The sequence below is a fragment of the Somniosus microcephalus genome, chromosome 1 (genome assembly GCF_052327205.1).
Source record: "Somniosus microcephalus isolate GS21.2 chromosome 1, FLI_Smic_1.0, whole genome shotgun sequence".
In the NCBI taxonomy this organism is placed as follows: Eukaryota; Metazoa; Chordata; class Chondrichthyes; order Squaliformes; family Somniosidae; genus Somniosus; species Somniosus microcephalus.
In genome coordinates this window covers 171724481-171737742 of record NC_140987.1, presented here as the reverse complement: position 1 = coordinate 171737742, position 13262 = coordinate 171724481, and the positions used below count along the sequence as shown (strand labels likewise).

The following is a 13262-nucleotide window of genomic DNA, read 5'->3' as shown; positions in this document are numbered from 1 at the left end:
TACGTCGTTTGTACCAACATGGACCGTGACAACTGGATCCACCCCCTCCCACTGCAAGTTTCTTTCCAGCCCAGAGGAGATGTCCTTAACCCTGGCACCGGGTAGGCAACACAGCCTTCGGGACTCTCGCTCTCGGCTGCAGAGAACTCTATCTATCCCCCTAATAATACTATCCCCTACCACTGCAACATTTCTATTTACTCCCCCCTCTTGAATGGCCCCCCGTTCCATGGTGCTGTGGCCAGGTTGCCCATCCTCCCTGCAGTCCCTGCTCCTGTCCCCCCAGGGAGTAAGAACCTCGAACCTGTTGGACAAGAGCAAGGGCTGCGGCTCCTCCAGCTCTACCTCCAGGATCTCCGTACCTGCCTCACTCGCAGTCACACCGTCCTGTCCCTGACCATGGGCTACATCTGAATTAATTAACTTCATAGGTGTGACCACCTCCTGATACAGAGTCCAGGTACTTCTCCCCCTCCCTGATGTGTCGCAGTGTCTGAAGCTCAGACTCCAGCTCATCAACACGGAGCTGGAGTTCCTGTAGCAGCAGACACTTGTCACAGACGTAATCACTGTGAGCCTCAATGGGGTTCACCGGCTCCCACATCTCGCAACAGTAACACATCACCTGCTCCATTCTATGTAATTAATTAAATTTTTTATTGTTAGTTATGGACACCCTCTGCCCGATTTTAGATGCTAGTATCCCCTTTAATGAATTGGATTTAAATTAAATCAATCCCTCTAGTTACACCAGTTAAATGGTTTACCAACAGTCACTCTGCACCAGAAAGGCCTTATTAACTACAACCCACAGAGTTAAAGTTTGAAAAGAGCACCTAACACCCCACTTACCCTAACTCACACTTACCCAAACTCACAGCACTCTTTGATGACTCGCAGTCAGTGCTTGCTCGCACTAGGACTGGTCTTTTTATACTGTTTGTTTGTTTACAGCCAAATGAGTCACCCCTGCTGATTGGTTAGAAAACTGGTTTCCACTGCCTGCTGTGCCAATTTACTCCTACTGCAGTGTAACTTTGTTTTACTCTTCTTAAACCAACAGAATCCCAAATATTTAACTTTTCCCCTTTACTTAAACTGCTTGTGCTTGACCGCGAGTTGAGTTTCCGACTCCATCTCCGCTCCATCACCAAGACCGCCTACTTCCAGCTTCGTAACATCGCCTGGCTCCGTCCCTGCCTCAGCTCATCTGCTGCTGAAAACCCTCATCCATGCCTTTGTTACCTGTAGACTTGACTATTTTGATGCTCTCCTGCCCGGCCTTCCATTTACACCCTCCATAAACTTGAGTTCATCCAAAACTCTGCTGCCCACACCCTAACTCACACCAAGTCCCGTTAACCCATCACACCTGTGCTCGCTGACCTACATTGGCTCCAGGTCTGGCAATGCCTCAATTAAAAAATTTTCATCCTTTTTTTCAAATCCCTCCATGGCCTCGCCCCTCCCTATCTCTGTAACCTCCTCCAACCCTCTGAGATCTCTGCGCTCCTCCAATTCTGACCTCTTGCGCATTGCCGATTTTAACTGGTCCATCATTGGTGGTTGTGGCTTCAGTTGCCTAGGCCCTAAGCTCTGGAATTCCCTCCCTCAACCTCTCTCCTCCTTTAGGACGATCCTTAAAACTTACCTCTTTGACCAAGCTTTTGTTCATCTGCCCTTGTATCTCCTTATGTGGTTCGGTGTCAAATTTTGTTTGATAACGCTCCTGTGAAGTGCCTTGGGATGCTTTACTACGTTAAAGGCGCTATATAAATGCCAGTTGTTGGTAATTCAAAACTAATATGGTGAGCGAGTGCACAATCTATGGAACAGGCTCCCTTGGGACACTGTGGAACCAGTTAATATTGATTAATTCAAAATGCAAGTTAGATAGATATCTTTCAGAAAATTACATTTTGGGATACACTATGAGCAATTTGAGACATGGTGTGGTAAGTGCAGAATGCTTGGGAGGAACTGGTGACTTTGCATCTAAGCTCTCCACCATTGGGGCTTTCCACGTATCATGTCTAGGGCTGTTGTAGACTAATTTGTAAAGATTGATTGCTATGATTAGTTAACAACTCCATTATCATTGTGTCATGACTACCAGGATGGCAGATGATGAACTAGATGGTCCTTGGTCTTTTTTCACCCAGCAATTCTTCTATTCCTGTGAATGATCAGGAGAAGAAATTCTGCTTGCTTTTTCCAACCTATCTGAGGGTCATTGCCAATTACAGTCACCACACTGCTTCTCCAACTACATTTCTTCTTCTTAGGCAGTCCCTCGGAACCGAGGATGACTTGCTTCCACAGTAAAAATGAGTTCTCAGGTGACTGATGAGTCCAATGCGGGACCTACAGTCTCTGTCACAGGTGGGGCAGACGGTGGTTGAAGGGGCGGGTGGGTGGGGTGCTTGGGTTGACGTGCGCTCCATCCGCTGCTTGCGCTTGGCTTCCGCTTGCTCCCAGCGAAACGATTCGAGGTGTTCGGCGCCTTCCCGGATGCTTCGCCTCCACTTTGTGCGGTCTTGGGCCAGGGATTCCCAGGTGTCAGTGGGGATGTTGCACTTTTTCAAGGAGGCTTTGAGGGTGTCCTTGAAGCATTTTCTCTGCTCACCTGGGGCTCTCTTGCCATGACGGAGCTCCGAGTAGAGCGCTTGTTTTGGGAGTCTTGTATCGGACATGCGGACAATGTGGCCCGTCCATCAGAGCTGATCGAGCATGGTCAAAGCTTCAATGCTGGGGATGTTGGCCTGAGCTAGAACACTGAAGTTGGTGCATCTATCCTGCCAATGGATTTGCAGGATCTTGCAGAGGCAGCGTTGGTGGTACCTCGCCAGTACTTTGAGGTGCCTGCTGTACATGGTCCATGTCTCTGAAGCATACAGGAGGGCGGGTATCACTACTGCTCTGTAGACCATGAGCTTGGTGCTGGGTTTGAGGTCCTGGTCTTCAAACACTCACTTCCTCAGGCGACCGAATGCTGCACTGGCACGCTGAAGGCAGTGTTGGGACTTCGTCATCGACATATGCCCTTGTTGACAGTAGGCTCCCTGTAAAGTCTGTGGGTTGTTTAGTTGATTAATACACAGACTACCAGAGTAACTTAAAACAGGACTTTACTATTTGAAGGTCAGGGCGAATCTGCCAAATAAATCCTGACACAGCACTTATATACTGGTGTGGTCACCGTCGGTATTACAGTATACAGAAGCCAACAAAGTAGTGCGCACCTAAAATAGTTCTCTTAAAGGTGAACGGTTACATACAATGGTTTTCTTAAAGGTAGACGGATACATACACTACACTCCCGAGGTACGGAAAGTAGTCCACGTTGTCCAAGGCCTCGTCATGGATTTTGATAATCGGGGAGCAGTACTGTGTGGCGGGGGCAGGTTGGTAGAGGACCTTTGTTTTACGGATGTTTAGTGTAAGGCCCATGCTCTCGTACGCTTCGGTGAAGGTGTTGACGATGGTTTGGAGTTCGACCTCGGAGTGTGCGCAGACGCAAGTGTCGTCTGCATACTGTAATTCGACGACGGAGGATGGGACGACCTTGGATCTGAACTAGAGGTGACGGAGGTTGAACAGTTTCCTGTTTGTTCTGTAGATTAGCTCCACTCCAGCGGGGAGCTTACTGAGGGTTAGATGGAGCATTGCAGTCAGGAAGATCGAGAAGAGCGTTGGTGCGATGACACAGCCTTGCTTGACCTCAGTCCATACGTGAATTAGGTCTGTGGTGGATCCGTTGGTTAGGATCACGGCTTGCATGTCGTCGGGAAGCAGGCGGAGGATGGTGACAAACTTTTGAGGGCAGCTGAATTTGAGGAGGACACTCCATAATCCTTCACGGTTGATGGTGTCGAAGGCCTTTGTGAGGTCAAAGAAGGCCATGTACAGTGGTTGGTGCTGTTCCCTGCATTTCTCTTGTAGTTGACATGCGGTAAAGATCATTGTGCCCCTTAGTGGGCGGAATCAGTATTGCGACTCTGGGAGGAACTCTTCAGCCACTGGGAGAAGGCGATTGAGGAGGATTCTTGCGATGACTTTCCCTGTGGCAGACAGCAGGGAGACTCCTCTGTAATTACCGCAATTGGACTTGTCACCTTTCTTGAAGATGGTCACGATTACGGCGTCTCTGAGATCCCCTGGCATGCTCTTCTCCTTCCAGATAAGAGAAATGAGTTCATGTATTCGTGCCAATAGTGCTTCTCCGCCATGTTTTAGCACCTCGGCGGGGATTCCATCTGCTCCTGAGGCATTGTTGTTCTTCAGTTATCGGATGGCCTTTTCAACCTCATGCCGGGTTGGGGTTGTGCTGAGGTGGTGGCGGGAGCATGCTGCGGGATGGAGTTGAGGACACTCACGTCGAAGACAGTCTCGGTTAAGGAGATCTTCGAAGTGCTCCTTCCAGCGGGCACTGACTGCCTCTCTGTCCTTGATGAATACCTCTCCGTTCTTGGCCCGCAGTGGGGTAGGACCTTGGGTGCTTGGGCCGTAGGTGGTCTTGACTGCGCTAAAGAATCCACGCACTTCGTGGTTGTCGGCTAGCTGCTGGATCTCCTGCGCTTTCTCCACCCACCATCTGTTCTTTAGGTCACGAGTTTTTTGTTGGACTTCGGCCTTCAGGCGTCGGTAGAGCTGCTTTCTTGCTCTCGAGTTCTGTTGCTGTTTCCAGATCAGGAATGCCTTGCACTTGTGGCTTATTAGCTCCTGGACCTCCTGCTCATTCTCGTCGAACCAGTCTTGGTGTTCCCTGATCGAGTGACTGAGTGTCTCTTCACAGGTGCTGATTATGGAGGCCTTGAGTGCAGACCAGGCGCTGTGGACACTCTGTGTCTCTGAATCATTGGGAGTTGTCAGGTTGGTTGTGAGGCGCAGGCTGAATAGGGCTTTTTTAGCAGGGTCTTTGAGTGCTTCTGCGTTGATTTTCCTGCGGCATTGCTTCTGTTACCGCCACTGTTTTGCGGCTACGTTGATGGAGATGACAGAGTGGATTAGGCAGTGGTCTGTCCAGCAGTCATCAGCTCCTGTCATGGCGCGGGTGATGCGGACGTCCTTGCGGTCCCTTGCTCAGATGATGACATAGTCCAGCAGATGCCAGTGCTTGGAGCGAGGGTGTTGCCATGAAGCCTTGTACTTGTCTCTCTGACGGAACAAGGTGTTGGTTATGACAAGGCCATGTTCTAAGCATTTTGTCAGGAGGAGGGTACCGTTGGAGTTGGCTTTCCCTACCCCCTCTTTGCCGATCACACCTCCCCATAGGTCTGTGTCCTTTCCAACTCTGGCGTTAAAGTCGCCAAGGAGGATCAGCTTGTCGCCTGTTGGGACTCGGGACAGGGATTGTTTGAGGCTGGAGTAGAATTCCTCTTTGGTCTCGTCTGTGGCTTCCAGTGTTAGGGCGTACGCACTGATGACTGTAGCCCACTGGTTCCGGTCTTGGGTGAGCCATAGAGTCATGAGGCGTTTGTTTATTCCACAAGGGAAGTCTCCGAGACGTTCAACTAGCTCATTATTTCAGTACACACCTGAAGTGGGACGTTCCTGGTCCTTATGGTTCACTACCACACTATACCGTTCATTAAATGATCTCTGTGATATGTAAAGAATGCAGAGATGTGGCAAATTCAAACTGGCTAGATTGAAGGATTTTAACATCATTAAATTAAAATGTAGGAGTACTATCATATTTTGATGGGACTACACTAATATGCCAAAACAATTGTGCTTTGCTACTGATTAACTCAGTGGGAGACTGTTAAATTGTGTCAGTATTGATTGGATTATGGAGATCAACAGGATCTTCCTTCCCAGGGTAATTAGGACTCATGAAGCAATCAGTATGTTCCTAGGGATTTAGTTAAACATTTGTGAAGACATTAATTTGAGTAAATTAAAATGGAAGTGAAATTAGATCCTCAGCAAGTAATTTTTTACACACAGTTCTATACAGTGATTTCATATTTAATATTGGTCCAGAAATTCGGGTCCCTACGCGTGAGTACGCACTGGGTACTCGCGTGTAGGCCCAACAAAAGTGCCAGTTTCGTGCATGCACTGCGCATGCGTGGGAAACCGGAACTTCCGTTCCCTTGAAAGAAGGGGTTGACCGGTCGAACGCGTGCGCCGGAGAGGCAGCGCGTTCACATTGAACTTACGTTTTTTTTACAGGTTTCTCCGGGGAGGTAATTCTCCAGCAGTTACACTATTAAAAAGCAGGCGCAAGGCCTGCTTTTAACAAGGTAAGTGGTGAATTCATTAAAATTAAAACATTTTTTCCACAGGTTTATTATTTTTAAATACTTTAAAGAAAGGTAAGTTTATTTTTAGCCCTGTTAGAAAATGTAATGTTTTTTTCAAAAATTTAAATTATTGTTTAAAATAGTTATTTCATGTAATTTATAGTTATTTTAAAAATGTGATGTTTTAAAAAATTTATTTGAAGTTTTAGTGATGTTTTGGGGCTTATAATGTTTATAGGTTTGACAGCTCTTCCTGTCAAACTTATGAATGAAGCATTCCCTGCTACCATTGGCTCTCCATGGCCCACGTGATCCCAGGGGACGCATCGAACTAACTGCACCCCTGGGATACGCATGCACTGCGCGCCGACAGTTGGAGCAGGCCCAGGATCGGAATCCCACCCGGGCCCACAGCACAATGGCCGGCGCGCTAGGTAAGTGCAGGTCGGAGGCTTGCACCCGCAGGAAGCCTCCGACCCGAATTTCTGGGCCATTAAGTTGGTAAGTATGTATCCTAGATAAGGAGAGCAAAACTGTGCACAGTACTCCAGGTGTGGTCTCATCTACATTTGTTGTAAGACTTCATTACTCTTGTACTCCAACCTTCCTGCAATAAAGGCCAACATGTCATTTGCCTTCCTAGCTGTAACTAGCGGGGTGCCGCAAGGATCAGTGCTTGGGCCTCAGCTATTTACAATCTACATTAATGATTTGGAAGAAGGGACTGAGTGCAACGTATCCAAGTTTGCTGACGGTACAAAGCTAGGTGAGAAAGTAAGCTGTGAGGAGGACACAACAAGCCAGCAAAGGGATATAGACCGATTAAGTGAGTGGGCAATAAGGTGGCAGATGGAGTATAATGTAGGGAAATGTGAGGTTATTCACTTTGGTAGGAAGAATAGAAAAACAGAATATTTTTTAAATGGTGGGCATCTATTAAATGTTGGTGTTCAGAGAGATTTAGGTGTCCTCATACAGGAAACACAGAAAGTTAGCATGCAGGTACAGCAAGCAATTAGGAAGGCAAATGGCATGTTGGCCTTTATTGCAGGGAGGTTGGCGTACAAGAACAAGGAAATCTTACTACAATTGTACAGGGCTTGATGAGACCACACCTGGAGTACTGTGCATAGTATTGGTCTCCTTATTTGAGAAAGTACATACTTGCCTTAGAGGCAGTGCGACAAAGGTTCACTAGATCATAATCATAATCATAATCAACTTTATTGTCATTGTTAGTGCACAAGTGCAGTACAACGAAATGTAGGCTTGCGGCTCCCGAGAGTGTACATTTAGATTAAGACATTTAAACATTCAACATTCATTTGGCTTGTAATACATTAACATAACCATAACCATAATAAAGTGCATTGACAGATGTGCAGGCTTTAGAGTTTATTTGTGGAGTTCAGTAGGATGACAGCCCTGGGAAAGAAGCTGTTCCTAAATCTGGTCGTTTGGGTGCGAATGCATCTGTAGCGTCTCCCAGATGGCAGGAGGGCGAACAGACTGTGGCTGGGGTGGGTAGGGTCTTTGATGATGGTCCGTGACCTCCGTAAACAGCGTTTCTGGTATATGTGCTCTATGGTCGGTAGCCGGGTGAGAGGGTTGTCCTGTGAGGAGAGATTGAGTAGATTGGGCCTATACTCTCTGGAGTTTAGACAAATGAGAGGTAATCTCATTGAAATATACAAGATTCTGAGGGGGATTGACACAGTAGATGCTGAGAGGTTGCTTCCCCTGGCTGGAGCATTTAGAACTAGGGGGCATAGTCTCAGGATAAGGGGGCGGCCATTTAAGACTGAGATGAGAAATTTCTTCACTCAGAGGGTTGTGAATCTTTGGAATTCTCCAACTGAAAGGGCTGTGGATGCTAAGTTGGTGAATATTTTCAAGGCTGAGATAGATAGATTTTTGGACTCATGGGGAATCACAGGATATGGGGATCGGGCAGGAAAGTGGAGTTGAGGTTGAAGATCAGCCATGATCTTATTTAATTGCGGAGCAGGCTCGAGGGACCGTATGGCTGACTGCTGCTCCTAATTCCTATGTTCTTATGTAAAAAGCTCATCTTGACCTATGGATTTTTCTTTGAGTTGATATTGATGTATAATGTGCTTGACACTAGCTACATTGAAAAGAGTTGTTAGACCTTTTTAGTTAAAATAAATATATATTTTGTTTTTCCTGTGTAGGGCAGCAGAAATCCTTTACTCTTTAGCATTGGTGGGTTCTCAGAAGTCAAATAAAATGACAATGTTCCCTTCATCTGAAGATTATAAACTGCTGGTAGAAGCAAGACGAAATCTTGGCCTGTTCCAACATCATGATGCGATCACTGGAACTGCTAAAGAGTGGGTCGTTGTGGACTATGGGACCAGGTAAATATTAATTCAGAGGATTCATTTTAAATTATCTTCCTCTCTCTTCAATTTTCATTTTATCTTTGCAATAATCTGATCTGATAATATTCCATGGGTGTCTGATAAACTTGTCATAAATGTACTTAATACTTTCAATTGGAGCTAGCAAAGGAAGAGGAAAAGACAGTTCAGCCAATCCAGCTTGCTCTGTCACCCAGGTCATGATCTGAATTGTTTTCACATTTATTTCATTATTATAATGCATGCTCATATTTTAACCTTTATAGTGCAAAGAAAGGTTAGTGCCTGTAGCTGCTTTTACGTTACATAAAACCCGTGTGAGTACAACTGGTTCCTGGCTTCAAGCTGAATGTATAACTGCTAAGAGTCATTACAACTGACAGCCCCGAAAACCTGCTGAAAATGGATCTTCCCAAATGCTGGTTTTAGCAAGTCCTGACAGTTTTGCAGCTGGCCGCGCAAGACCGGTGCTTCTGGAAATTGCTAGCACTAGTGAACTCTTGTGCAATGTAAAAACAGCTTTAGATTACAAAAACAGGTGGATGTTGAGGCTCATTTGCTTCAGGGACAGAGAGTTCTAGTTGTAGTTTTGCTTTTTTTTACATGCATTCCCATGTAAGATAGAGAAACAAGTGCTGGCAAGGAATGTTCCTAAGAATGCTTGAACCACATCCATGCAAGCTTATGCAGCTAGTGTAGGTGTATTAGGTTCTCTGGAACTCCTCTAACATTGATCACAAGAACAGTTCAAGATGGTCAAAATAATCCTAGGTATGGTGAATTATAGTTATACTGAGAGACTTGAGATACTAGAATGATTTCCACTAGAGCAGAGAAAGCTAAGAGGATATTTAATAGAAGTTCTCTAAATTATGAAGGGATGATAGAGTGAACATTATTAACCGACTTGCAGTTTGTGTAGTGGAGTGTATTTCCTTATATTCTGTGACAGAGCATGACCCACCAGGGAAAGTCAAAGCTCACTGTGCAGTGGCCACTTTTGGGGTTCACATACCGAGGGTTCCTGTCAAGGCAATCTATGAAAAGGCCAGCAGTTTTTAATCTCTCATCAAACATTACTGTCTCAACTTAACAACTCAGAATGGAGTAATTTGGCTAACTCTCATCCCAAACTGGCTAAAGGTGTTGCTCATCAGAACACCAACAGCAGTCTCTGTATTACTTGATGTCATTCTAGTTGTATCTGGAGATTGAATAAATGAAGAAGAATGTTAAATTACCTACTTGATTTTTTGAAAGAAATTCAAACTCCACATACAAAGCTCTCTCCCAACCTGCACCTCAGTACTCTTTCTGACATAGTATGGCTCTATTGCACACTTTGGATGATCAAGTGTACTTACCTCAGTGCTAGCTTTTCCAGTCAAGGAACAAAACACATTCTTCAGAAGGAGGCCTTATAAACAGCTAAATGGGAAAACGTTTCTTAAAATAGATAGTGTCCTTGGGTAATTTGGAGGTTTGTGAAAATTGCAGATTTGTGTAAATCAATAGGAGCCATCCTCTAACAAATTAGAGTTTTTAATGTAGCAATGGTAAGGCTTAGAACTATATAATGATATCGGTGATGATGGCAATAGTTACAGCACCAGAAGTTCAGTCTTCTGCTTGTAAAATTATTGATTGTCTGAATATAGGAACCAAATATAATTTATGTGAGGGGGTGAATTTACTTGGGGTTCTCCTTTTCCGCTGCTGTAACTTTGATAGATGTTTGGTGCAACCACTGACCTTTCACTGAAGTTTGAAATGGAAGCCTGGTCTCTTTTATTAGTTTTCTTTTTAGTATATTTTAACCCTTCCTCTTCTCAGGGAAGCATTCCTTTAGATAAATTATTTTTTGGTAATGGGGCGATGTGTTTACCAACAATACTAAAACAGTAAGGCATTGCAAATAAGGATATTGCTTCATAAAAAGGTAACTGTCTCATTAAAGATATGGGGGTTGATTTTCCTGAAGTTGTCGGGAAGAAGGCGGGACTACAACTTTCGGGTTTTAGACCCGCCTACTTCGGCGTCCGGCCAATCCGCGTGATTTTCCCTTGATTGACCTTGTTGAGCCCGCCCAGCGGGCTCAGCAGGCCAATTAAGGGCCACCTGGCAACAGGTGACGTCACAGACTGAAATTTCATCTGTCAAGAGTTCTTGACAGATGAAATATCAGTGTTTCACAGCTGTTTGAAGCTGTGAAACACTGACAGTCTGAGTTCTAACATGAGTCCTTCTGCACAGACTCAGTTAGAACTCTCAGCAGCACTCAAAGCTGAAGACTGTCACTTTTCACAGATCGCAGCCGTTCAGCTTTAAGTGCCGGCTGAGTGATGCGCTCCCGACGGCTACAGGAAGAAAGGCTGTTAAGGTAAGTACAGGTAAGTAAAAGTTCTTTGCACACTTTAGACACACCAAACACACTTACCTTTGCACTCATGCACCCATCACTCACCTGAGCACCGACATCGCGACCCCCTCCAACTCCTTCAACCCAACAGCCCGCCTGCTCTAACCTGGCATGGTTTGGAGCCGTCGGGAATCCCACACGAAACCCCTCAAAATAGGGACTAGGCTAAAAACTGCCTGTTGACAGGCAGTTAATTGGCACTAATCCCATCCCGCCTGGTTTCAACGGGTCCCAGTGCGGAGCGGGTACCCGCCGCCCCTGAAACTTGTGTGGAGCGGGGCTTTGGGCGGGAGGTGTCGGGACCCCCAAATTCGGGATTCCCCCCCCCCCCCCCCCCCCCCCCACACGCCTGAAACCCCGCCTGACGGCTCCAGGAAAATCAACCCCTGGGGTTCTGAAAATGAGTGATGTGGTACATCTCAGCCTAAGTGCCGAGATGCGGCTGCTGGTAACCTGCACTGCTGACGAGTGGACAATCTGGGGTCAGCTGGTGATTCCCTAATTTGCTTGTCAGTGGTAGGCGCAAGTATATCAAGGGTAGCTACCCACTGAAAAGTGCTGGCCGAAGAGTGCTCGGTCTGGTTCAAACTTTGTAAGTGACCACCCCCCACCAACCCCTATAAAGGCCACACTATTTATAATGTTCTTAATCTTTTTCTTTACAGACTATTTCACTCAATAATGAACTTGAAAAGAGTGATTGGTGACTCAGCTCATTTTCTAATTTTAAAAGACAAGGAAAATTACAAGCATATCCCTTCAACACCCTTTCTTCAGATGGTGAGAGATTTTACTTTTCAATTAGCTGCCATGTATTCTGGCAACTGTTTTTAAAAAAAAAAAAAAAAAAAAAAATATGTGGGCTGGTAGGAGTGAAAAAAAGACCATTGAAAGCTGCTGGATTGCTGTAATAATCCAACTGGTTCACTAATGTCTTTCAAGAAAGGGAACCTGGGATCCATACATAGTCTGTCTTACAAGTGACTCCAGTCCCATACTAGGTAGTTGACTCTTAATGCTTTCTGAAGTGGCCTAGAAAGCATCTCAGTTGTAAAAAACAATTGCTACAGAGAGCCCAACACCACCTTCAGAGGGAAAATTGATTTGGGCAATACATGTGGTCTTGTCAGGAACACCTGCATGCCAAAAACAGCAGTTTTTTAATCCACCTGTATGTGCACAGGTGGTTCTTGCCTCTGAAGTATTCACAGATTCCTTTTAATGAGGAGTATTACAGGAAACAGAGAAGAATCTGGCATTGGTTTCCAGACAGTATTCCGGGGAATCACTGATTTGGCAGAGTCAATAAGACCATGGTCCTGGTCATAAAGGGACAGTCTAAATCATTAAAATTATTGTTCGATCACCTTTTTTCTGATCTTGCCTGTGGATTTCCTTCTTGTTTCCTTGCCTTTTTGTTTTCTTAATCTGGTTTATCAGAAAGAAAGTTTCTGGGTTGAGCCATATCTTCCTCTTTGGACTGAGCTCCTCTACCACAGGCTCTTTTTAGGTATTCCACAGCTCTCTACAATTCCTTCTTGGCTGGGACAGCAAGTGAGTTGGAGAAACATATAGTATGAAAAGCAGAAAATACAAAGCTTATATGGTATTCAGAGCTAGACCCTGAAGAAGGCACAGATGCAGAAGCTAGATGCTTTTGATTGTCCTGTGCAAGGAGAATGCTGAGTATTTGCTGAAAGGTTAGTGTGACCAACACTTAGTTAAGACAAGTTACTGTCTTAAGTAAATTCATTAGTATAACAAAATATAACCATTTCATGCTCTGCTTCATTTCAGGATGATAGCCAAGCTACACAGGACTCATTACCTCAAAGAACAACCATTGAATTGAGCTTATTACCCAGGTTTGTGATTTACACTTTTAATATTTAAACAACTTTCTTGAAAATCTGTAAAAGTGTGATAGTATAAATAGTTGAATTCTTGTATCCCAATCAGACTACAAGTTCCTGTCCACTGCTTTGTTGTTTGAACTCGCATGTCTGTTGGGTGAATTTAGGCAACTCAGCAAAATGCTAGGTGGCCCACTGCAGTGAAGTGTTAAGGTAATCACCGTAAAATGTGATCACTGACATAATTGATAATCCAGATTATCCTACACCAATGAATGTGTGTTGTTGAGTAGTCAACTAGTATATAGCACGTCTGTGGCTCAAGTGTGGCTCTTGGATTTGTTTAGCATGTATC

At 45.1% G+C, this 13262-nt stretch overlaps 1 protein-coding gene across 2 annotated transcripts in view; it reads left to right on the top strand.

Annotated features, from left to right (window-relative positions):
- Positions 1-13262, top strand: part of man2a1 (mannosidase, alpha, class 2A, member 1) — a 355305-nt gene that overhangs the window by 170177 nt on the left and 171866 nt on the right. For both annotated transcript variants that reach the window (XM_085987444.1, XM_085987435.1), the window contains exons 10-12: positions 8447-8632; positions 11720-11834; positions 12852-12919. In XM_085987444.1, coding sequence (XP_085843570.1) covers positions 8447-8632; positions 11720-11834; positions 12852-12919 — 369 coding nt within the window. The remainder of the gene's footprint in view (positions 1-8446; positions 8633-11719; positions 11835-12851; positions 12920-13262) is intronic.